Source organism: Pristis pectinata, chromosome 5 (genome assembly GCF_009764475.1).
Source record: "Pristis pectinata isolate sPriPec2 chromosome 5, sPriPec2.1.pri, whole genome shotgun sequence".
Lineage (NCBI taxonomy): Eukaryota > Metazoa > Chordata > Chondrichthyes > Rhinopristiformes > Pristidae > Pristis > Pristis pectinata.
In genome coordinates, this window is record NC_067409.1 from 19,014,849 (window position 1) to 19,041,761 (window position 26,913).

A 26,913-nucleotide genomic window follows, 5' to 3' on the forward strand; every position below is an offset into this window, starting at 1 on the left:
ATCACACATTACAAGTCAAAGAAAAAGAAACATTTTTAACTGCCTTTAAAGGCAGTTATGCTTCCTTGAAAACCATTTGATTAACCACATATACAACATTTGATATGTAAATAAAACTAAAATTTGCTTAGCAAGATCAATACGGTGTCAAATAATCAACGCTCAGATTAATTTGGTTCTCTTCTTGCTTTTTGATTTTAGCCATTCTAAAGTTTGCTGACCAAGTTACCATGCCAACAATTAAGACAACTAAACTAACTAATTCTTTAGATGCTGTTAAGAACACTATATTTTTACAAAACCTTCACTGCTCTGTAAAATGTTCTTGGGCATCTCACTGTACGAATGTCACCAAAATATAAGCACTTTGAAAAATGTTTGATGAATTTTGAACATTCAATTCTTTTAAACTCTGTTTTCTTTTCAGAAAAAAAGCAGTTAGAGTAAATGATGTCTGGAATTCCTTCAATGGACAATCCTGCTTCCTTACACATCTCTCCATTTTTAAAATGCTCCTTAAAGCTCATGTCTCTTAATATCTCTTTATGTAGCTAGGTTTCAGATTTTGATGGGCCTTTTGATGGTATTATGAAGCGCCTCGGGATACTTATTCAAAATTTGTCACATATGTATGCACAGATGCAATGAGTAAACTTACTTGCAGCAGCATTACAGGTACATAGCATCATATAAGCAGCATTCACAAGAAAAACATAAGGTAACCATAAATTACACACAATTTTTACAAGAAAGAACACAACTAGAACAAAATTATTTATTCATGTTGAAGGCACAACATTGTTGTTGCCCAAAATGCAAGTAAGTTTGAAGTAATGTGTAAGAGGGCAACATCATGCTCCAGAATCACTTACCTGATTAAAACAGTTTAAATACTAGTTTATGGCATATGTAAATTAAAATGGAAGTTTAAATGAAAAGTGTAGGCAAATTTTCCTCACAGGGTCTTGCAAAATACAAGTTGCCTGGTAGTGAATATTATTTTTCATTAGAGAGATGTGCTTATCAAGTGCAGATTTAAAAGAACACAAGAACATAAGAAATAGGAGCAGGAGGAGGCCATCTGGCCAGTCGAGCCTGCTCCGCCATTCATTAAGATCATGGCTGATCTGGCTGTCAGCTCAGATCCACCTACCTGCCTTTTCCCCATTACCTTTAATTCCCCTACTATGGAAAAATCTAACTAACTGTGTCTTAAAAACAGTGTTTAAAATAATTGAATGTTCAAAATTCACCAAACATTGTAAATTTCGCAAAGCGCTAACATTTTGGAGATATTTGTACTGTACAGTGAGATGCTCAAGCATGTTTTACAGAGCAGCGAAGGTTTTGTAAATATATAGTGTTCTTAACTGCATCTAAAGAATGAGTTAGTTTAGTTGTCTTAATTGTTGGCATGGTAACTTGGTTAGCAAACTTTAGAATGGCTAATATCAAAAAGCAAGAAGAGAACCAAGTTAATCGGAGTATCGATTCAGCTTACGATGTTCCTGAATAACATACTCCTGAATTCTTCCAACAAGTTTCTTGTAAGTAATCTTCTAACTTGTCCATCTTGAAAATCCGCACAGTATATCTATTACATTTCATGTAAATAGCCAATTGTAAAAAAAATGTTACACACATAATAAATAACGTGTGTTAGCTCTCCCTGATTTGTCAATATATCCCTAAATACTCAGTGATTTCGTGTTAATTGGTTTGCTTGCGAATGACGTTAATCTGCCTGGAAATCAAATCACAACTGCAGATGCTAGAAATCTGAACCGGTTTGGTAAAAGGCAAGAGGAAAAATTACCTGGTTTTGATGTAAAGGCATTACCCCGAAACACTGGGCTAGATCACACTGGACACAGCCTGGTCACCCTTGTGATACCTCCGTGGCCACGCTAACCTTATGTGGCCATGTGGTTTCCACTGACACAGCCACTGGCCTTAGGCAGAACAAAATGAGGCCCTGCCCCCATACCACACTGATGACCTCCTGACATCTTGTGCTGACAGATTTTTCTCACTGTTTCTAAATGTCTCTGCAGATCAGAGAAATTTAGAGTCAGTTGAAAAACATTATAATAATGAAAAAACTTAAAAATAATACCAGTTATAAAAAAAAACAATCAAATGCTATTAATTAATTGGCACAAAACAATTAATTAAGGTGGAAACTAAATTAATGAACATTCAGTACTATTGAATGGGGCTGCATTATCTGTGACTGACATAGGGCTGAGGGACCAAATACAAAGTGTATCCAGTCCATTACGAAATGCCCTGGGCTCAGTGATGAGTCCAGGGTTAGAGCATCTTACCTCCAGTGTATTTCATAATTCCATAATCCAGTCTGCAGGTTCAGACAGCACTGACACAAGCAGAGCAGTGAGCTGGAGATTTTCAATGGTCCCGTCAACTAACCATCTGTGCAATCCGACCTGTTAACTCTGCTGCACATATGTTGCATAGCCTGCCTTGTATTTCCAACATTGTGCACTTTTTCTTTAGAGTTTTAAACAACTTTGGAAGTAGTGGAACAATTAATTCCTCTCTCCTTTCCTGAATAAGACAATGGCACTGTTAACTCTCCAAATGTTTGTGGACTGAATAATTGTGGTCAGATTCTGCACAATCCCCTCTCGGATATCTTTCAAAGCCCATAGTATCTGTTATCAGGTCCTAGTGGTGTACTCACTGAGAGTTCTGCTCGATAACATCGTGAATGCCCTCATTCTCACTTCATTCATGCTTATTGACTATCTCCAGATGAATGCAAACATTATTATAAAATGTGTCTTATTTTGTACATTAGCTGTCGAGAAAGCAAATGGTGACAATATATTTTCAGGAAGCAATTTGAGAGTGATTTTATTGAGACAAGCAAAATCACAATGGATTTAGATAGTGTAAATAGAGAAAAGATGTCCTCATTAGTGTAAGGACCAGGAAGTACAGATTAAAGATGATGGGTACAGATGCAAGATTTGAGGGTGGGGTTAGTAATGTGAAGAATTTTTCATCTTCCCTATCTTCCCTACACGTAGATGCAGTCTGTAACCTAGTGCCTGGAAGAACAGTGGAAACAGACTCAGAACTTTCAAAAGGAATTGAATAATACCCGGAGAGATAATAATTTGCAGGGCTACAGGGAAGAACGGGGGAAGGGACTGAATGAATTGCTGTACAGAGTCTCCTGTGCTGAAGCCATTATATAATGTTCTGACGTTCATGATATTAACTAAAACTCTCATGAAATCAACTTCTAAAACTAAACGAGCTGATGGGAATCAGTGTAGTAACGATTTTTTTCCTGAATCCAGCCCTCTACACATGTTCTCTTACTTGTGACTGAATTGACTGAGGTTCTGTCCCTCATTCTCAGAATCAAGTGTAAATCAAACTTTAAGAAGATGGATACAATAATTGTATCAATTAAATATACTATTCAAGGCATAGTTAACAATTTCAACTTATCAAGAGGTTGATCCCAATTACCTGTTTTATTGCATGGCAGCTCGATTGTGTTTAGAAATTTAGGCTAAAACTTCCACTTAAACCAGCAAGCAAGTGTATCCATACATTCAATGAAATGTTCAGGAAAAATAAAACAAAACTATTGCCATCTGTTCATTTTCCTTCAATAAGGAGTTCCAGATATTTTTTTATGTTGCCAATAACTTAAACAAACAGATCATCTCCATGACCTTTTCACTGAATTTTACTCACTGGAGTTATTTCACTGTGGAATATATTAAGTCCAATTTATCAAAATGGCAGCAGAGTATTCAAGTCATGCATTTCTGGCCTTGCACAGGAGTAATACTACAGCTTTTGCAAGCTCTTTTTGCAATCACATCTAGCACAAATAGCTGGCTTTCTATGGCTGACACCTTTAATCGTATTATTGAGTAACAGGGTGTTGTACCAAGGGATTACTTCTACAACCTCAACTCATCAACAATCCCGAACCAGGTGCCAACAGCTCAGCATGTTCATACTTCAAAGGCTGGTCCTGGTTTTTATTTCACAGTTTATGACAACTCCTTTAATGAATCAAATTTCATCAAATAATATAGCTACATCCAATAGCAAAATTATTATATAATTTGCATTAACTGCAAGTCAAATTTCATTCTCTAACAGAATATTCAAATTGTACTTCCAAGATGTAATCCTTTTAATATACACATGTTTTCCATTTTATTAACTTCAGTTTTCTCCATTAGAAAATTACAGATTGGCTGGATCATTGTTATTTGATCTTCTCATTCCCTGGAAGCAAAATTGTGGAAACAACAGCAACTTCCTTTTAATATGGTAAAGTGTCCTCCAGTGTTTTGCAGACTGTTATCAACTATGCTATGCTGCTGAATAAAAATCACTATATAATTAGAGTCAGGAAAGTCATTGGTGTACTTTCTTATACCCTTGTGCTCCACAGAGCCTCCACAGAAGCATCTAATAGTTCCCGAAATAGTTTGGATACGTTACTGCCGCAGGAAGTGCACTTCAGATTTACTTTTTCCATTCCCTTGAGCTGTTTACGTAACACTGCCTGCTTTCTTGCTTGAATAGGCCAGATTTTTTTTTACAAACTCTCTTGATAACTCAAACGCTGTTTTTACCTTTGTACTTCCCTGTTCATTTTGCAAAATATATCACGGTTCACAAATTTATTATAAGATGAAAACAGAAGATGCTGAAAATACTCATCAGGTTAGGCCACAGCTGTGGGAAGAGAACCAGAGTTAACGTTTCAGGTCAAAGACTTTTTGTTAGATCTGGAAAGGAGACAAAAGAAGCTCCTAAAACTGTACGGGTTAGGGGAGTGGTGAAAGGATGTCTCGGATAGGGTAAAACTGGGGTGACCATGGGGATAAATGGAAGCAGGTTTATTAGGTCAGTGAGTGAATGGGAGCAGTTAGAGACGAAGAACACTGACAAAAGAATATAGGAGTTGTGAAATGCAGTGCAGGAAGGCATGCTTGGATGGGCAGGATGGGCAGGTCCTCCACTTCCAGAGAGAATATAAAACAAACAAGCTGAGCCAATACCACAGAAGGAAGACTGACACGGACAGAGCAATCAGGTCACCTCAAATTACAGAATTCAATATTGAGTCCAGAAAGCTGCAACCCAAGCTCATCTTGTGTCTGGGCACGTTGCAGCTTTCTGGATTCAATATCAAATTCTACAACATCAGGTAATTTGATTTCCCTGTATTGGTCATCCATCTGTGATAATGTCTTGGCTTGTTTGCTTTCTCTCCCTCTCTGGAAGTGGAGGGCATGCCCAGCTTGGCCTGCTGGGCAAATGCTCCCACTCTGCATTTCACAACTCCCACATTCTTTATACTATGTTCTTTTTCTTATATTCTCACTCTCCAACTGCTCCCATTCACTCATTAACCAGATAACCAGCTTATCTCCAATGGTCACCCTGTTTTACCCCATCAGAGACATCACACCCCTGCTTGCCCCCCCCACCCACACATACACACACTCCACACTCCCTGCGTCTTTACAAGCTTCTTTTGTCTCCTTTTCAGTTCTGATGAAGCTTCTCCGATCTGAACCAATGACTCGGAATCAGAATCAGGCTTATTATCACTGACATATGTCGTGAAATTTGTTGTTCTGTGGCAGCAGTACAGCAAAAGACATAAAGATATCCCCATGTCTGTGTGGGTTTCCTCCCACATTCCAAAGAAGTATGGGTTAGGAAGTTCTGGGCATGCTATGTTGGCGCCAGAAGTGTGGCGACCCTTGCGGGCTGCCCCCAGAATACTCTAAGCAAAAGATGCATTTCACTGTGTTTTGATGTACATGTGACAAGTCAAGATATCTTATCTTATAAACATTACTATAAGCTACAAAAATAAATAAATAGTGCAAAAGAGGAATAACAATGGGTTCATGGACCATTCCGAAGTCTTATGGTGGAGGGGAAGAAGCTGTTCCTGAAACACTGAGTGTGGGTCTTCAGGCTCCTGTACCTCCTCTCCCTTCTTCCCATAGATGCAGCCTGACCTGTTGAGTATTTCCAGCATTTGTTGTTTTTTATTTCAGATTTCCAGCATCTGCAGCTTTTTTAAAAATATTTCAACTCATTTATTATATACTTGCATATATTTTTGAAAGCTCCAATAAAAGTCAGTATCCAAAGAACGAACTACAGCCCTACTACTTTGAAACATTCATTAATATTCATTCATTAGCCACAAGTAACATAGCACAATATCATTAGCTACAGGTGAGGTAGTCACCCACGAGCTTGGGTCAAATGTGGGTAAATGGGACTAGCTTGGTGCGCACCACAGTCGGCATGGACGAGTTGGGCCGAAGGGCCTGTTTCCTTGCTGTATTACTCCATGAATCTGTGGAGGGTGGCTGATGTTGTGCCTTTATTTAAAGAGTACAGCAAGGATAAGCCAGGGAACTACAGACTGGTGAGCTTTACATCAGTGGCAGAAAAATTATTGGAAGGGATTCTGTGAGACAGGACTTATTTCCATTTGGAGAGGCAAGGACTGATTAGGGATAGTCAGCGTGGCTTTGTGTGTTATAGATGACATCAAAATTGATGGTATAGTGGACAGTGAATAAGTTTGTCTCAGGTTACAACAGGATCTCAATCAACTGAGCAAGTGGGCAAAGGAATGTCAGATGGAAGTTAAATCAGACAAGTGCAAAGTGATTCATTTTGGAAAGTTAAACCAGGCCAGGACATACATAGTGAATGGCAGCCCTGGTAAGTGTTGAGCAGCGAGACCTTGGGGTACAAGTACATAGTTCCCTGAAAGTTTCAACACAGGCAGACGATGTGAAGAAGACATATGGCGAAGAAGACATATGGCATGCTTGCCTTCATCGCCCAAAGCATTGATTACAAGAATTGGGAGGTTGCGTTACAGGTGTACAAAACATTGGTTAGGCCTTGCTTGGAGTATTGTGTGCAGTTCTGGTCACCATGCTACAGTAAAGATGTGATTAGGCTGGAGAGGATGCACAAATGATTCAGGGGAAGGCTGCCTGGATTGGAAGGCTTGAGTTATACAGAGAGATAGGATAGGCTGGGTGATTTTTCCCCTGGAGCAAAGGAGGCTGTCAAGTGACAAGATAGAAGTACATAAAACTATGAGAAGCAGAGATAACCAAGGTCTGTTTCCTACAGCAAAGGTGTCCAAAACAAGATGGCATAGGTTTATGTTGAGAGGGAGAAGGTTTAAAGGGGATCTGAGGGGTACATTTTTCACACAAAGTAGTTGGTGTCTGGAATGAGCTGCCAGAGGACGTGGTGGAGACAGGAACAGTAGCAACATTAAAGAACCAGCTAGACAGGTACTTCTGTTTCCTTGCTGTATTCCTCCATGACTCTATGGAGGGTGGCTGATGTTGTGCCTTTAAAAAGGGCAGCAAGGATAAGCCAGGGAACTACAGACCTGTGAGCTTTACATCAGGGGTGGAAAAATTATTGGAAGGGATTCTGTGACACAGGACTTAGAGGGATATGGAGGACATATCCTCCACTGATTAGGGATAGCCAGCGTGGCTTTGTGCGCTGTAGATGACATCAAAATGGACAGTGAATAAGATTGTCTCAAATTACAACAGGGTCTAGATCAACTGAGAAAGTGATATGGAATTAATGCAGGCAAGTGGGATTAGCATAGGTCATTGACATAGACACAGTGGGCTGAAGGGCCTGTTTTTATGCTGTACAACTCTAACAAAAAAAATGGATTTCCCCTAATTGAAATATGCTTCGAACAGCAAAAAAAATCAGAGAAACTGCTCGTTACCCGAGTTGTTTTTGAAAAGCCAAGGCACAAAGAATTCTGCTTTAACTGAGGTAGCAAATGGCCACAATGATGAATAAACACAGACAGCTACGGATATTGTACCAACCGATGCGTGTTTGTGTCATGACATCAGCCAGTGCATTAGCAGCACCACTCCCGCCACTCTGTGTGGAAGAGGAAGAGTTGGTGGATGACGTTGTGGAGCCATGGATTGCTCGACTGATCCAGTGTTCCATGTTCAGACTGCCTTGGCTGGAGGAAGGGGTTCCCTGGGAGTCACCTTGCCCTGATCCCTCATCCTCTGACCCAGAAGAGGTATCTAGAAGTTAAAAGAAACATCAATACATTGAGTTAAGTGTGAAGACAAAAGAGACTGAAGATGATTGAATCTGGAACAAAAAACAGAACGCTGGAAGAACTCAGCGGGTCAAGCAGTAAGTGCAGAGGCAAAAGGTGTGAGTTGATATTTTGGGTTGAGACCCTGCATCATCTGGGCTGAGAGGGAAGAGGAAAGATTGCCAGCATATAGCAGTTCAAGGTAGGGGTGGGAGGAATAGAGGCTGGTAGGTGATAGGTGGAACCAGATGGGGGACTGATGATGGGCAGATAGAACCAGGCGGGGGGGGGAGGTGGGTGGGTGGTGGTGGGTGGTTGGTGGTGATGGGAAAGGTGAATAAAGCACGAGGTGTTACACTTTGGTAATTTAAACCAGGGTAGGACTTGCACAGTAAATGGTAGGGCCCTGGAAAATGTTGTAGAACAGAGGGACCGAGGGATACAGGTACATAGCTCTGTGAAAGTGGCAAAACAGGGAAGAAGGCATTTGGCATGCTTGCAGGGCATTGAGAACAAGAACTGGGACATCATATAACAGCTGGAATACACTTGGAATATCGTGTGCCGTTCTGGTCATCCAGCTATAGGAGGGGTATCATTAAGCTGGAAAGGGTGCAGTAAAGATTTACAAGGATGCTACTATGACTGGAAGGCTCGAGCTATAAGGAGATTCTGGATAGGCTGGGACTTTGTTCCCTAGAGTATAGGAGGCAAAGAGGTGATCTTATAGAGGTTTATAAAATCATGAGGGACATAGATAAGTTGAATGGTCACAGTCCTTTTCCCAGGGTAGGGATGTCTAAAACTAGAGGGCATAGGTTTAAGGTAAGAGGGGAAAAATTTACAGGGGATCTGAGGGGGAACTTTTTCCCACACAGAGGGTGGTGGGTATGTGGAACAAGCTGCCAGAGGAAGTGTAGAGGTGGATACACTTACATCATTTAACAGACATTTAGGCAAGTGCATGGAAAGGGAAGCTTTAGAGGGATGTGGGCCAAACATGGGGAAATGGGACTAGCTCAAGTAGACAACTTGGTTGGCATGGAAGAGTTGGGCCGAAGGGCCTGTTCCTGTGCTGTATTACACGTTCTCTCCGTGTCTGCGTGGGTTCTCTCCAGGTGCTCCGGTTTCCTCCCACATTCCAAAGACGTACAGGTTAGGAAGTTGTGGGCATGCTACGTTGGCGCTGGAAGCGTGGCAACACTTGCGGGCTGCCCCCAGGACACTCTACGCAAAAGATGCATTTCACTGTGTGTTTCAATGTACACGTGACTAATAAAGATATCTAAAAAAAATCTATGACTCTAAAGGGAGAAGAAAACTAGGTGGACAGATGAAATTGTGTGGGAGAACATCAGGGATGTGGGTTAAGTATATTGGTATTGGTATTGGTTTATTATTGTCACTTGTACTGAGGTACAGTGAAAAACTTGCCTTACAAACCGATCGTACAGGTCAATTCATTACACAGTGCAGTTACATTGAGTTAGTACAGAGTGCATTGATGTAGTACAGGTAAAAAACGATAACAGTATAAAGTGTCACAGCTACAGAGAAAGTGCAGTGCAATAAGGTGTAAGGTCACAACAAGGTAGATCATGAGGTCATAGTCCATCTCACTGTATAAGGGAACCATTCAATAGTCTTATCACAGTGGGGCAGAAGCTGTCCTTAAGTCTGGTGGTACGTGCCCTCAGGCTCCTGTATCTTCTACCCGATGGAAGAGGAGAGAAGAGAGAATGTCCCGGGTGGGTGGGGTCTTTGATTATGCTGGCTGCTAAGGTGCTCATATGTTATAATCAGTTCAGTATTTTGCCTTTTTGCTCCTCTAATTAACCTTTGAGAGCTGTTCATCACTACAAATAAAACCAAATGTGAAATAGTTATAAGAGGAAGTACAGATCCTGGTTTACTGAAACATAGATTGAACTTTCAAAATGTACTTTCCTTCCAATACTCAACTGAACTATAGGAACAAAAAACGTTTAAGTTCAAATAATGCTAACCACAGAAACTTTTTCTGCAGCAATAACCTTAAGTTACCAGCACTCCAGAGCCAAGGCATGAAGATGTATACTTGACACTTTCCTAATAACTCTTAAAAAATCCTTTGGACACTCTAAGCACCAATTCAAAATTAACTTTGCATCCCTTCTGCATTGGAATTGATGGCAATTATATTTCCAAGTTTAATTACTACAGTGGATCAGGCAAAATGTAACAGTTTTTGCCTGATCTTGTGATGGAACTGGCTCACTTGAACACAAAGTGAGGGAGTCAGTTTAGTTTCAGGTAATTTGCTAATATAGTCATTATATAGCATTATTAATTTTTAAAAGTAATGTTGGTACATGCTATGCAATCATAACAATTTTTTTCCACATTCATGACTGCTCCTCAAAAAATGATTTTAAAAAGCGCTGTTGGATTTTTGAATTCAATGCAGATATGCAATCTTGGTCCTCAAAGTGTTAACACAGAACAGAATACACTTGGTATGTTAAATTGCAAAACCTACCCACTTGAATTGACTTTTCTTTCACAAAATTGTTTTCTCAATTGAAGTTATACTCACTGGCATTACCATTGCTGAGTTCCCCACTATCATTATACTTGGGAGTGGTGGAGGGGGAGCATCACAGACTAGAAACTCAACCAGACCAGCAGCAGCTTTACGAGCAGATCACAGTCTGGGTACCCCTAAAGGATGTGAATCATCATTTGACAGCCCAAAACTTTTCACAATCTACAAGACATGCCAGGGGCCTGATAGAACAATCTGCACTTGCCTGGCTAAATACAACCCCAGCAACACTCAAGAACCTTGATATCACCCAGGACAAAGTAGCCTGTTTGATTGGCACTCTAATCACAACACTAAACTTGCATTCCCTCCACTAATGGCACATCACGGCTGCAGTGTATACCATCTCCAAAGTGCACTACAGTTACTCAACCAAGGTATTCTGACAGCACCACCCAAATCTGGTCATTGGGCAAATTTGAAGACACCACTTGCACATTCCCCTCCAGATATGGAACTCTCCTGCCCCTCCTTCATCCTCGCTGGGTTAAGTCTTGCAACTCCCTGCCCAACAACACTATTGGATTACCTTCAATAGAAATACTGCAGCTGTTCAAGGTGGCTCAACATCACTTTCAAGGGAAATTAGGGACGGGCAATAATGCTGGCTTTTCACCTAAAACATAAACATTTCCAGTAATCTGTTGTCACTGGAATTATCCTGTTAGTGGCCATCAGGCCACAGATGATAACCTATTCAAATAATCATTTGCAATTTAATGAAAAATGCAAAGTTATCTTCCATATGTAGGTCTTCCTAATTCTTGAAGTAACAGTAGAATAAATCTATCCTCTTGAGGAGGAGGGATGTGAGAGCAGAAACCCCATCTATGCAGTGATTAATGGCAGCTGGTTAAACCTCTGGAGGCAGAACCAATAACACTTGCGCACCATATCAGCAATAATATTTTTGAACAAGTGGCCCTAGTGTCATGGACAACAAGAATAATGAACAGGTCAAGCTAGAGACAGATTGTTGAAGAATGATGGGAACCAATACTTTAATTACTCAACATCTACTTATAACAAAACCGGAAATATCAACTGAGCTGGGATACTTCCTTTGGGTTTTATGGACTGTTTGTGGTGCTCTAAGGAAGAGAACTTGCATTACATCCTCGGGACGGAATGGCTTCACAACCAAGCGTTCTCAAATCCAGTCATAGCTGGAACACTGCAAACGATTACACACAGAAAAGTCCTACAAATGGTAAAAGGATAAATGACTGGATATTTTGTGTTGAGTGGTTGAACTCATAGCCAGAGTGAGAGAAGAACTTCCTGCTCTTCTATAGTGATGTGCGATTTGCTAGTCACAAAGGCAGCTTGTGCCTTGGTGAAAATACCAATTACCATCTGCCTGTCACACATTCCATGACCAAAGTTACATCCTTCATTCCATTAAATCACTGTTTAATGAGGCAGTGGAAGATTACTTCATAATACTACTAGACCCGATTCTTAGCATTTGCTTGAGTGAATCAATTTTTAAAATATCAAAATCGGAAACCCACACTAGGCTGATTCCTGGGATAACAGCATTGTCCCATCCCGAGCAAAAGAAGCTGGATCTGTACTCTTTGATTCAAATTCAAGGCCATGAGGATCTAGCACAGAAGGCAAAATGATGCCTGATGCAGATCAGCCATGATCATAGTGAACAGCGGGTACAGGCTTGAGGGACAAGGTGGCTAAATCCTCTTTTGTGTTCTTGATTTCTCGCACAAACTACGAAGCTTTGGATCTCCTGCACTTTGGTAGAGATATTGGAATGGAACAGCAGCTAATTTATGCTGCACCTCAGTACCTTGGCTGCATGTCAGCCATTGACACACAATGCTGATCGTTCTCTCATTGGGCTTTCAGTAAATTTTGACATAAATGTGTCACTACAGCATTAGCACAGAGTAGTTCAACTTATGACTTTGTCGCCAATTGCAACAAATGTTTGGCCATCACTACCATGTGAAAATTACATATTATTTTACACATTTCAGTTGACATTGGTCACAGTCAGTTAGAAATTTGGCTTTATTCATGACTGAAAAAGCTATTACATAATTTTAAGATTAAACTGTGCCCATCATGGCTAGGAATTCTAACTGCTGTAACGTTCCTGCTCCAGGCTACTGTGAAAACTTTAATTTTATCAGCTAATAACAAGTAATCAGCTATTACATGAATTAATTGCCTTTGTTTCTTTTTCTTAACACTTTTGAAGTGTGATGGATGTTCTCAGAACTTTTTAATTAAGAAATCTCTGCAATGTTAAATCACAGGATACACAGTGCTATAAAGATTATTATAATGTAATGTTTGAACTACTATTCTGCTCCTACACTAGAGTTGCATGGTGGTCCCCTTAGAAACACAGAATTCAAAGATGAAGACTACAATTCGGTTTGTTTATCTCACACTATCTGTTGGTAACATTATAGAAAACCCCAATAATGGTCAACTTTGGGCACAAGAGGTAAAAATCTTGTCTTCCTCCCAAGCACGTTACTATCGGGCAGGAAGTACAGAAGCCTAAGGTCCAACACCAACATGTTCAAGAACAGCTACTTCCATTCAACCACTTGGTTCTTAAACCAACCGGCAAAATCTTAATCACCACCTCAGTATAGCAACACTATGACCACTTTGATCATATTGCACTAAAATGGACTTTTTAAAATTCTAATTGCATTTTTTTCTTGTAAAAATTGTGAATAATTTATGTTTAATTTATGTTTTTCTTGTGAATGCAGCTTATATGATGCTATGTGCCTGTGATGTTGCTGCAAGTAAGTTTTTCATTGCACCTGTGCAGACATGTTCTTGTGCATCTGACAATAAACTCGACTTTGATTATTCATATGTTGTACCTTAAAATGTTATGTTCTGCCTCATTTGTATATGAATGAACAAATCACCTGCTCTGAGCATGTCCCCTGGGTGCTCATTCCATATTTTGATCATTTGTTTGGTAAAATATTGCTTCAGCAGATTAGTTTTGAATTTTAGTTCGGGTTATATTTTTTTACTTTTCCTGTTTTGGATGTCATGAAATGCCAGATCAGGATTTAGTCCCTTCAGGACATTAAAAACTCCAATGTTAAAGTTTTGTTCTTCAGTGAAAACATTATTATCCAGCTTCAACTCCAGCCAACTCCCAAAAGCATTCAAATCTGCTTTATCATGTTTGGTCCATCATTAGCTTTATAATAATTAGAGGTTTAGCCACTGAGATTGTTATTATAGGTTCCATATTATTTATTACAGATGATAAACAAGAGGGATTTCTGAGGATCCTCTGGAGTCACTGGTAACATTCGCCCAGACGGATGACATTTCAAGTATTACTAAGGTCTGGATTCTGGAAACAAATTATGTACTCACTGTAAAATATTTCTATTGACTTACACTGATTTTATCGGTAGAAGATATAATTTCAGATAAGCATATGATACACTTGTCTGAAATTCTGCCTTGCTTCTAGCAAGTTCCTCAAAAGAACAATAACATATATTTGCAAGACCTACCCTTCATAAACTCATATGTGCAATCTTTTATAGAACATAACAGCACAGTACAGGCCCTTTGGCCCACAATGTTGTGCCAACATTTTATCCTGCTCTAAGATCTATCTCACCCTTCCCTCCCACATAGCCCTCCATTTCTCTAGCATTCATGTGTCTATCTAAGAGTCTCTTAAATGTCCCTAATATGTCTGCCCCCACAACCTCTGCCTCAACCACGCTCCCACCACTCTGTGTAAAAAACTTACCCCGGATATCCCCCTTGTATCTTCCTCCAATCACCTTAAAATTATGCCCTCTCATGTTAGCCATTGTCACCCTGGGAAAAAGTCTCTGACTGTCCACTCAAATTATGCCTCTTACCATCTGGTACACCTCTATCAAGTCACCTCTCATCTTCCTCCTCTCCAAAGAGAACAGCCCTAGCTCACTCAACCTATGACTTGACACAATGAACACTGATTTTCGGCATCACTTCTGCTACTCTTTAACATAGGAGTAATGGTTGCCTTTCTGGTCCTCAAACATTCCTCTCATCAGAGTAATCAGTGATTTCTGGAAGATCATTTTGCTAAATTTATTACAGGCAGGGACAATGCAAATCGTAATTCAATGGATTAAAAATGTTTCACTTTACCTGGAGGTGTGTAGGCATCCATTGATGTTTGTACCACCAATGAGCGCCGTTTAGATGGCATAGGAACAGCCATCTTTCTTTCTTTGTGTTTCGCGAGAGCAGCTTGTACTGCCTCTGTATGTACGTCTGAAAAAAGAAGGAAGCAAGTATTAAAACTTACAAAAAATTAAATCTACATAAAATCCCCTTTTGAACCAAAATCACATGAAAAATACTCTTGTTAAAGGCATACAACTCATTTATAAATCATTAATGGCTACTTATGCAAACATCATTTAATTAAGCAGAGTCTTCATACAGTCAGGTCCCAGTGCACACATGGGGTTTAAAGAGCTACATTTCAAAAAAATAACCTAAGTCACTTTTCTCCCCCCAAGAAGATGCAGATACCCTGCTGATAGAAATAGAAAAGGTGAAATATACCAAATTTTCCCTTTCATTGTATCATTAACTCTAATTATTTCTCCACTTTGCTGGACTGGGTATACAATACAGGATATACATGTATTTAGAAAGACAAGGACTCATTAGGGGTAGTCAGCATGGCTTTGTGGGTGGGAAATCGTGTCTCATGAATGAGAGTTTTTTTTTTGAAGGTGACCAAGAAGATAGACAAGGGTCGCACAGAGGCCATTATCTACATGGATTTTAGCAAGGTCTTTGAGAAGGTACTACATGGTAGGCTGTCTGGAAGTTAGATCACATGGAATCCAAGGCATGCGAGTCAACTGGATACAGAATTAGCTTGACAGTAGGAGACAGGGGGTGGTACAGGGTTATATTTCAGACCTGTGACCAGCAGTGTGCCACAAGGATTGGTGCTGGGTATACTGGTGTTTGTAATTTATATTAACGATTTGGATGAGAATATAAGTGGCAAGATAAGTAAGTTTGTGGATGACACCAAAATTGATGGTGTAGTGGACAGTGAAGAAGGTTGTCTATGGTTACAAGAGGATTTTGATCAACTGGGCCAGTGGGGCAAGGAATGGCTGATGGAGATTAACTCAGATAAATGTGAGGTGTTGCATTTTGGCAAGATAAACCGGGGCAGGACTTCCACATAAATGGAAGGGCCTTGGGAAGCGTTGTGGAACAGAGGTACCGAGGAGTGCAGGTACATAGTTCCTTGAAAATGATAATATAGGTAGACAGGGTGGTGAAGGCAGCGTTTGGCACGTTTGACTTCATTGGTCAGGATGTAGAGTACAGGAGTTGGGACGTCATGTTACAGCTGTACAAGACTTTGGTGAGGCCATATTTGGACTACTGCGTACAATTCTGGTCATCCTGCTATAGGAAGGATGTCATTAAACTGGAAAGGGGATGTCACCAGGACTGGAGGGTTTGAGTTATCGGGAGAGGCTGGATAAGGTAGGACTTTTTCCCCTGGAGCGTAGGATGCTGAGGGGTGGCCTCATAGAGGCTTATAAAATCATAAGGGGCATAATTAAGGTGAATAGAATAGCCACCGTCTTTAACCCAGGGTAGGGGAGACTAAAATTAGAGAGCATAGGTTTAAAATGAGAGTCTAAAGATTTAAAAGGGACCTGAGTGGCAACCTTTCCATGCAGAGGGTGGTACGTATATGGAACTAGCTGCCAGAGGGAGTGATAGAGGCAGGTACAATTATGCCATTTTAAAGACATTTGGACAGGTACGTGGATAGGAATGGTTTTGAGGGATATGGACCAAAAGCAGGCAAATGGGACTCGCTCAGTTGCTCAACTTGTCGTCATGGACAAGTTGGGCTGAAAGGCCAGTTTCCATGCTATAAAGCTCTATGACCCTATGACTGATTATATTTGAGAGTGGCACAATAACATTAACAGAAGGCTGGACGGATGTAGTGTTATTGGAAAACTGATATGATGCTTTGGTTACAATCTTCAGCTCCAACAGGTTCTCCTGGTTCAGATGTAATTTGGAACTCAGTGTTGTTGGCACTACTCACCAAGTCTACTCCTCCTCTTCCAACAATCTAAAACTATAAAATTCAGCCTGGGCTCAACGGCAAGATGCATTCATCAACCCAAACCTTAAGGCAGCCCATCAACCCAAACCCAGCTAATGAACCATCACTGGTTTATACTCCCCAAGGGAATTAAACAAAAAAGGGGAAGCATCCAAGTGTAGAAACTCTGACATTTTGTCCCGATTTGCAAAGCCATCTTTGGAACAACTCAAGGATATTAATCTAATATGGCGCACTACACTTTTCATTTCTGGCAAATTGTTTTCATTCCCATGGTTCCAAAAGGATTTTGCTTCCTCATCTCAGATCAGAGGAAAGATTCTCAATTCAGAGTCATGACGTCAAGCCCCAGTTCTGTACTTGAGAATGAAGAGTGCTGCTCGGGTGGATACAAATAATCCCATAGGGCACTTTACCAGAGGAGAAGAGGGTGAGGATTAGTGTATTCGGACAATGACAATATTTGAAAATTAATTAACCATCTCCATTAGCCAAAGGGAAGGAAAACCACCATATAAATCCACATTCTTTCCCTGCACTCACAATATTTTCAGACATTGTACTACATATTTTATATTTTCATTCACAATCTACATTCTTTCCCTCCACTTGCAATATTTCAGACAACTTTTTTCCATTCACAGGAAATAAGATACAAAAGTCTGAGAGCACAAGACTCAAGGACAGCTTCTATCCCGCTGTTATCAGACTCTTGAACAGACCTCTCATATGCTAAAAGGTGAACTCTTGATCTCCCAATCTATAAGACCGTAAGACATAAGAGCAGAATTATGCCATTTGGCCCCGTCGAGTCTGCTTCGCCATTCGATCATGGTTGATTTATTTTTCCCTCTCAACCCAGTTCTCCTGCCTTCTACCCATAACATTTGACGCTCTTACAGTCAAGAACCTATCAACTGCCACTTTAAATATACCCAATGACTTGGCCTCCACAGCCCTCTTGTGGCAATGAATTCCACAGATTCACCACCCTCTGGCTAAAGAAATTCCTCCTCATCTCTGTTCGAAAGGGACGTCCTTCTATTCTGAGGCTGTGCGCTCTGGTCCTAGACTCTCCCACTACTGGAAACATCCTCTCCACTTCCACTCTATCCAGGCCTTTCAATATTCAGTAGGTTTCAATGAGATCCGCCCTCATCCTTCTGACCTCCAACGAGTACAGGCCCAGAGCCATCAAATGCTCCTCACACATCAACCCTTTCATTCCCGAGATCATTCTTGTCACAAGATCACAAGACAAGGGAGCAGAAGTAGGCCATTCGGCCCATCGAGTCTGCTCCAAAGAAAAGGGGAAAAGAAAAAAGGAAAATGAAAAAGAAAAAAGAATGAGAAATGGTGGGGGGGGGGGGGGGTGGATGTCTGCTTCCATGAGCACAAAAAAACTATTCTAACCCCAATTTCCGGCCTTATCCCCATATCCCTTGATACCTTGACTAATTAGATATCTATCTATCTCCTCCTTAAATGCCTCCAATGATCTGGCCTCCACTGCTATAGGTGGCAAGGAATTCCATAAATTCACTACCCTCAGGCTAAAGAAATTTCCCCTCATCTTTGTTTTAAACCTGTACCCTCTAATTCTAAGATTGTGCCCTCTGGTCCTGGACTCACCCACCAAGGAAAACAGCTTGGCCACATCTACTCTGTCCAGTCCTCTCAACATTTTAAATGTTTCTATGAGGTCTCCTCTCATTCTTCTGTACTCCAGTGAGTATAGTCCAAGAGCCGACAAACACTCGTCATATGTAAGCCCTTTCATTCCTGGAATCATCCTCATAAATCTCCTCTGAACCCTCTCCAACATCAGCACATCCTTCCTAAGATATGGGGCCCAAAACTGTACACAGTATTCCAAATGAGGCCTCACTAGTGCCCCGTAGAGCCTCATCAAAGCTTCTCTACTTTTATACACTATACCTCTCGAAATGAATGCCAACATAGCATTTGCTTTCCTTACCACCGATCTGACCTGGTGATTAACCTTTAGGGTATCCTGCACGAGTACCCCCAAGTCCCTTTGTACTTCTGCACTTGAATTTTCTCCCCTTCTAGATAATGATCTGCCCGTTTATTTCTGTTTCCAAAGTGTACAACTGCCCATTTCTCAAAATTGAATCTCATCTGCCATTTCCTTGTCCATTCTCCTAAACTATCTAGGTCTCTCTGCAACCTTCCTGTCTCCTCAATCCTCCCTACTCCTCCACCTATCTTGGTGTCATCTGCAGACTTAGCCACAAAACCATTTACTCCATCATCCAAATCGTTAACGTACCGAGTAAAAAGAAGCGGCCACAACACCGACCCCTGCGGAACACCACTAGTAACCGGTAGCCAACCAGAACGGGATCCTTTTATTCCCACCCTTTGCTTTCTGCCAACCAGCCAACACTCCACCCATTCTGTTATCCTACCTGTAATTCCATGAGCTCTCACCTTATTAATCAGCCTCTTGTGCGGCACCTTGTCGAAGGCCTTTTGAAAGTCTAAATACACAACATCTACAGCCTCTCCCTTATCCACCCTACCTGAGATTTCCTCAAAAAACTCCAATAGGTTGGTCAGGCAGGATCTTCCCTTCACGAAACCATGTTGGCTTGGACCTATCTTGCCTTGCACCTCTAGGTATTCCATAACCTCATCCTTGAGGATCGATTCCAATAACTTTCCCACCACCGGTGTCAGACTAATAGGTCTGTAATTTCCTTTATGCTGCCTCCCACCTTTCTTATTCAGCGGAACTACATTTGCGACCGTCCAGTCCTCCAGAACCATGCCAGAGTCTATCGATTCCTGGAAAATTATCACCAGTGCCTCCGCAATCTCTAAAGCCACCTCCTTCAGAATCCGGGGATGCACCTCATCCGGTCCGGGAGACTTATCAGTCTTTAATCTATTTAGCTTTACGAGCACCTTCTCTCCAGTAATCTTAACTGAACTCAGTTCCATTCCTTGAGACCCCTGACTAACCGGTATATTGCTGATGTCCTCCACAGTGAAGGCCGATGCAAAATACTCATTTAGTTCCTCTGCCATCTCTTTAGCATCCATTATAATCTCTCCTGCACCGTTATCAATTGGTCCTATATCAACCTGTGTCTGTCTTTTACTCCTCATATATTTAAAAAAAAACTCTTAGTATCCTTTCTAATGTTATCTGCCAACTTCCTTTCATAATTCATCTTTTCTTTCCTAACGACCTTCTTAGTTTCTTTCTGCAGGTTTTTAAAAGTTTTCCAGTCTTCTGTTTTCCCACTAATTCTTGCTTCCTTGTACGCCCTCCCTTTTGCTCTTATTTTAGCCTTCACCTCTCTCGTTATCCACATTTGTGCCTTTTTTCTATTCAAAACCTTCATTTTTCTTGGAATATATCTATCCTGCATTTTCCTTATTTCTTGTAGAAATTCCATCCATTTCTCCTCTGCCGGCCCTCCAGCTAGCTTACTCTTCCAATCAATTTGGGCCAACTCCTCTCTCACACCATTGTAATTTCCTTTGTTCCACTGAAATATCGATACACCAGTTATCAGCTTATCCTTCTCAAATTTGAAACTGAATTCAATCATATTGTGATCACTAGTTCCATAGAACCATACAGCACAAAACAGGCCCTTCGGCCCACCATGTTGTGCCGTCCATCAAACCACCCTCACACTACCTAACCCCTTCCTCCCGCATATCCCCCCATCCCACACTCCTCCATATGCCTATCCAACAAGCTCTTGAACCTGTTCAATGTATCTGCCTCCACCACCACCCCAGCCAGTGCATTCCATGCACCAACCATTCTCTGGGTGAAAAACCTCCCCCTGACATCTCCCCTGAACCTCCCACCCATAACCTTAAAGCCATGCCCTCTCATCTAGAGCATTGATGCCCTGGAAAGGAGGCGCTGACTGTCTACTCTATCTATTCCTCTCAGTATTTTATATACCTCTATCATGTCTCCTCTCATCCTCCTCTTTTCCAGTGAATAAAGCCCTAGCACCTTAAGCCTCTCCTCATATTCAATACTCTCTAATCCAGGCAGCATCCTGGTAAATCTCCTCTGCATCCTCTCCAATGCCTCCACATCCTTCCTATAATGAGGCGACCAGAACTGAACACAGTGCTCTAAGTGTGGCCTAACTAGAGTTTTGTAAAGCTGCATCATCACTTCGCGGCTCTTAAACTCAATCCCGCGACTTATGAAAGCCAACATCCCATTGGCCTTCTTAACTGCTCTTTCCACCTGTGAGGCAACTTTCAATGAACTGTGAATATGAACCCCCAGATCCCTCTGCTCCTCCACACTGCCAAGTACCTTGCCATTCACTCAATACTCTGCCCTGGAGTTTGTCCTTCCAAAGTGTACCACCTCACACTTCTCCGGATTGAACTCCATCTGCCACTTGTCAGCCCAGCTCTGCATCCTATCAATATCCCTCTGTAAGCTCCGACAGCCCTCCACACTATCCACAACACTGCCTATCTTAGTGTCGTCCGCAAACTTACTAACCCAGCCCTCCACCCCCTCATCTAAGTCATCTATAAATATCACAAAAAGTAGAGGTCCCAGAACCGATCCCTGCGGGACACCACTAGTCACTGCCTTCCAATCCGAGGGCACTCCTTCCACCTCAACCCTCTGCTTTCTACATGCAAGCTAATTCCTAATCCACACAGCCAAGCTTCCTTGGATCCCTTGGCATCTGACCTTCTGAAGAAGCCTACCATGAGGAACCTTAACAAACGCCTTACTAAAATCCATGTAAACCACATCCACCGCACTGCCCTCATCAATCTTCCTGGTCACCTCCTCAAAGAACTCTATCAGGCTTGTGAGGCAAGATCTTCCCTTCACAAAGCCATGCTGGCTGTCCCTAATCAGTCCATGATTCTCAAGGTGTTCATAAATCCTATCCCTTAGAATCCTTTCTAACAGCTTACCCACCACAGACGTGAGACTCACCGGTCTATAATTCCCTGGCCTATCCCTATTACCTTTTCTAAACAAGGGGACAACATTCGCAACCCTCCAATCCTCTGGCACCATCCCCGTGGACAACGAGGACTCAAAGATCCTTACCAGCGGTTCAACAATCTCCTCCTTCGCCTCTCGAAGCAGCCTGGGGAAAATCCCATCAGGCCCCGGAGATTTATCTGTCTTAATATTATTTAACAACTTCAACACATCCTCTCTCTTGATATCTACAACCTTGAGAACATTACCCCTACCAGCACTCCCTTCCCCATCATCAAGACCCCTCTCCCTGGTGAATACCAAAGAGAAGTATTCATTGAGAACTTCTCCCACTTCCGCCGCCTCCAGGCAAATTCTCCCACCTTTGTCCTTAATCGGACCTACCTTTACCCTAGCCATCCTCCTACCCTTCACGTACTTGAAAAAGGCCTTGGGATTTTCCTTAACCCTACTAGCCAAAGCCTTTTCATGTCCCCTTCTAGCTCTCCTCAGCCCTTTCTTAAGTTCCTTCCTCGCTACCCTATATTCCTCACGGGCCCTGTCTGAACCTTGCTGCTTATACCTCACGTATGCTACCTTCTTCTCCCTAACAAGTCGTTCCACCTCTCTCGTCACCCACGGTTCCTTCACCCTGCCATTCCTTCTCTGCCTCACCGGGACATATTTATCCCTAACATCCTGCATAAGATCCCTGAACATCGACCACATCTCCATGGTACATTTTCCTTCAAAAAGGACATCCCAATTTACACTCCCAAGTTCTCTCCTTATAGCCTCATAGTTCGCCCTTCCCCAATTGAAAAACCTCTTGTCCTCTCTGCACTTGTCCCTGTCCATGACAATTTTAAAGGTTATGGAGCAATGGTCACTGTCCCCCAAATGCTCACCCACCAATAGATCCTTCACCTGTCCCGGTTCATTTCCTAAAACTAGATCTAACATGGCATTCCCTCTAGTTGGCCTGTCAACATACTGCGTCAGGAATCCCTCCTGGACATATCTAACAAATTCCGTTCCATCTAAACCTTTGGCCCTAAGCAGGTTCCAGTCTATATTTGGGAAGTTGAAGTCTCCCATTATAACAACCTAATTATAACAACCTAATTTACCTTTAGTTCCCTAATCACCTCCGGTTCGTTACACAGCACCCAATCCAAAACAGCCGATCCCCTGGTGGGCTCATCAACATGTTGCTCCAAAAAGCCGTCCCGTAGACATTCCACAAACTCACTCTCCTGAGATCTACTGCCTTGCTGGATTTCCCAGTCCACCTTCATGTTAATATCCCCCATAATTATCTTAACGTTGTCACTTTGACATGCTTTTTCTATCTCAAACTGCGACTTATAGTCCACATCCTGACTGCTATTAGGGGGCTAATATATAACTGCCACTATTGCCCTTTTACCCTTGCTATTTCTTAGCTCCACCCATAAGGATTCCACCTCTTCTGACCCAATGTCCTTCCTTTCTATTGATTTTATATAATTACTAACCATCATGGCCACACCACCCCCTCTGCCTACCCGCCTATCCTTCCTATACACTGTGTACCCCTGGACATTCAGTTCCCAATCACATCCGTCATAAAGCCATGACTCAGTGATTGCCACAATGTCATATTTAATAATCTCTAGTTGTGCCACTAGGTCATCTACTTTATTCCTAATGCTACATGCATTTAAATATAGTACATTTAGTCCAGTATCTGCTACTGATTTTGTTGTACTTCTATTGTTCAGCAAATTATCCTGACTTCTCACCTGCCTGTCCTTCTTACCATCCTCACTGCACACTATCTTGGACTTGTTTCTATAAATCTCCTCCCTTACCCTAACATCTTGTATCCTAACATCCTGGTTTCCATCCCCCTTCCAGATTAGTTTAAACACTCCCCAACAGCTAAATTAAACATTCCCGCCAGGATATTGGACCCTTTGGAGTTTAGGTGTAACCCATCCTTAGTGAATAGGTCATGCCTCCCTCAAAAAAGGTCCCAATGATCCAGAAATTTGAAGCCCTGTCCCCTGCACCAGTCACTCAGCCACGCATTCATCTACCAGATCTTTCTATTCTTACTTCCATTAGCACGTGGCACAGGTAGTAATCCTGAAATTACCACCTTAGAGGTCCTACTTCTCAACTTTCTCCCTAACTCCTTGTATTCCTCCTTCAGGACCTCTTCTCTTTTTCTACCTATATCATTGGTACCTACAATGAACCAAGACTTCTGGCTGATCACCATCTCCCCTCAGAATATTCTGGACCCAGTCCGTGACATCCCGTACCCTGGCACTAGGGAGGCAACACACCATCCAGGATTCATTGTCGGTTTCGCAGAATCTGTTATCTGTTCCCCTCACTATAGAATACCCAATAACCACTGCATTACTCTTTCCCCGCTGGACCACAGTACCACAGTACCACAGTAAACCTCCTCTGGAACCTCTCCAACATCAGCACATCCTTCCTTAGATATGGGGCCCAAATTTACTCACAATCCTCCAAATGTGTTCTGACCAACACCTTATAAAGCCTCAATAGTACATCCTTGCTTTTATATTCTAGTCTTCTTGAAATGAATGCTAACGTTGCATTTGCTTTCCTTACTACTGACTCAACCTGCAAATTAACCTCTATGAAATCCTGCACTAGGATTCTCAAGTCCCTTTGCACCTCCGATTTCTGAATTCACTCCCCGTTTAAAAAATAGTCCACGCTTTTATCCCTTCTACCAAAGTGCATGACCGTACACTTCCCTACTCTGTATTCCATCTGCCACTTCTTTGCCCATTCTCCCAACCTGTTCAAGTCCTTCACAGACTCCCTGCTTTTTCAACACCTTCTCCCTGCTCCTCCACCTGTCTTCATATCATCTGCAAATTTGCCACAAAGCCATCAATTCTGTCATCCAGGTCATTAACATATAATGTGAAAAGTAGCGGCCCCAAGACCGACCCCTGCGGTACACCACGAGTCACTGGCAGCCAAACAAAAAAGGCCCCCTTTATTCCCACTCTTTGCCTTCTGCCAGTCAGCCAATCTTCTATCCATGCTAGTACCTTGCCTGTAATATCATGGGCTCTTATCTTGTCTTGCAGCCTCATGTACGGCACCTTGTTAAAGGCCTTCTGAAAATCCAAGTAAACAACATCCACTGACTCTCCTTTGTCTATCCTGCCAGTTACTTCCTCAAAGAATTCCAACAGATTTGTCAGGCAAGATCTCCCTTTAAAGAAACTATGCTGACTTCAGCCTATTTTGTCATTTGCTTCCAAGTACCCCAAAACCTTATCCTTAATAATAGATCCTAACATCTTACCAACCACTGAAGTCAGGCTAACTGGCCTATAATTTCCTGTCTTTTGCCTCCCTCCCTTCTTCAAGAGTACAGTGACATTTCAGGTTTTCCAGTCCTCCGGAACCATTCCTGAAACTAGTGGCTCTTGAAAGCTTCCACAATCTCTTCAGCTACCTTTTTCAGATCCACTACGTCATGGCCCTTGCACTTTATTTGTCTGCCTGCACTGCAATTTTTCTGTAACTGTAACACTATACTCTGCATTCTGTTTTCTTTTACTACCTCAGCGTAATTATGTATCACATGATCTGTCTGGATGGCACACAAAGCAAAGCTTTTCACTGCGTCTCGATACATGTGACATTAATAAACCAATACCAAGGTCAGCATTTATTGCCCATCCCTAATTGGCCTGAACTGAGGAGAAGCAGTGACAAGCTAACCCTGCAGAGGATGCAACACTTGCTCTTTTCCTTATTTTCCTCCCATAATCCAGGGAGTCAAACGTACCTTCCAGGTGAAACAATAATTCGCTTGCACTTTTTCTAATCTAGTGTTCACAGTGAGGTCTCCTCACCATTGGAAAACGGACAGCAGAGCACGTCTTTGCAGAACACCTCCACTCAGTCTGCAAGGGTGACTGTGAGCTTCTAGTTACCCATTCATCGTTCACCTCCAATTCACCATTCTTGTTCCTTAGCCTCTTGCACTGTTCCAACAAAGCCCAATGTGAGCTTGAAGAACAGCATCTAATCTTTCGATTTGCAATGTTACAGTCCACAAGTCTCAGTGAATTCAACAATTTCAGATAAGCTGCCTTTCAGTCTGAAGAAAGATCATCATCTGTAATGTGAACTCCATTGTTCTCTCTTCAGAGATGCTGCCTAACCTGTTGTGAATCTCTTTTATTTCAGATTTCCAGCTGTGGTGTTCTAAACCTTGCAGTTCCAAAAGTTCTTCCCCCCAACCCCCACCCACCCCCTCTTTCCTCTGTTCTCATTCAGCTCCTTCTACTTATACCTCCTCCAAACAGACTAGTTGTTATTAACAGACCTTCACCACCCTCTCTCAGCTAACACCACCACCAGCATTAGTGGAAAGTAAAACAGTATTAACGTTTCAGGTCAAAGACCCCTCATCAGAGTTATTCCAGCATTTTCTGTTGTTATTTTACAGACCCTGACTTATCTTTTATATAAAATGTCTTTCACTGTAGCAGCTGATCCTGGGAGCTGCAAACAGACTTCTCAGATATTCCATCAGATTAAGCAGCTTCCAAACTTTGCAAATATCTCCCATTTACAATTCTCCAAAATGTTCCCACTCCTTTAAAGTTGTACTTATTTACTGAAAGTTGTAACACCATTTCTGCATAAACCCTTTTTGTAAACATTGACTTCTAGAGAAAAGAACATCAGGTCGTTCAGTCTTTCCTACTATGTCAAGTACTTGTATCATCTTAATAGATGGTTTTTATGCCTCTTTAGTGCCTCTATATCTTTTTTGTTTTGTGAAGGTCAAAATTTTTCATAACACTCCATGTAGAGTTGAACCAAGTTTCCATTTCTATCATTTCAATTCTATTCCTCCAGGAAAGAATCCCAGAAATGTGTTTACTTTTTCCATGGTCTTAATAATAACTTTATTGATTTGTTGTTCTGTACTCACGCATCTTTGAAAGATTACATATCCTCTTGCCTCCTGCCACACCCTCATTACTCTCTTTTGAGGTTAATTTACCAATGGCATGCCATCCTGAAGTTTATTC

General features: G+C 41.7%; 1 protein-coding gene across 2 annotated transcripts in view; it reads right to left on the reverse strand.

Moving 5' to 3' along the window:
• Nucleotides 1–26,913, reverse strand: part of LOC127570339 (disco-interacting protein 2 homolog C) — a 504,340-nt gene that overhangs the window by 189,497 nt on the left and 287,930 nt on the right. For both annotated transcript variants that reach the window (XM_052015787.1, XM_052015786.1), the window contains exons 4-5: nt 14,889–15,014; nt 7,917–8,129 (exon numbers count right to left, since the gene is read on the reverse strand). In XM_052015787.1, coding sequence (XP_051871747.1) covers nt 7,917–8,129; nt 14,889–15,014 — 339 coding nt within the window. The remainder of the gene's footprint in view (nt 1–7,916; nt 8,130–14,888; nt 15,015–26,913) is intronic.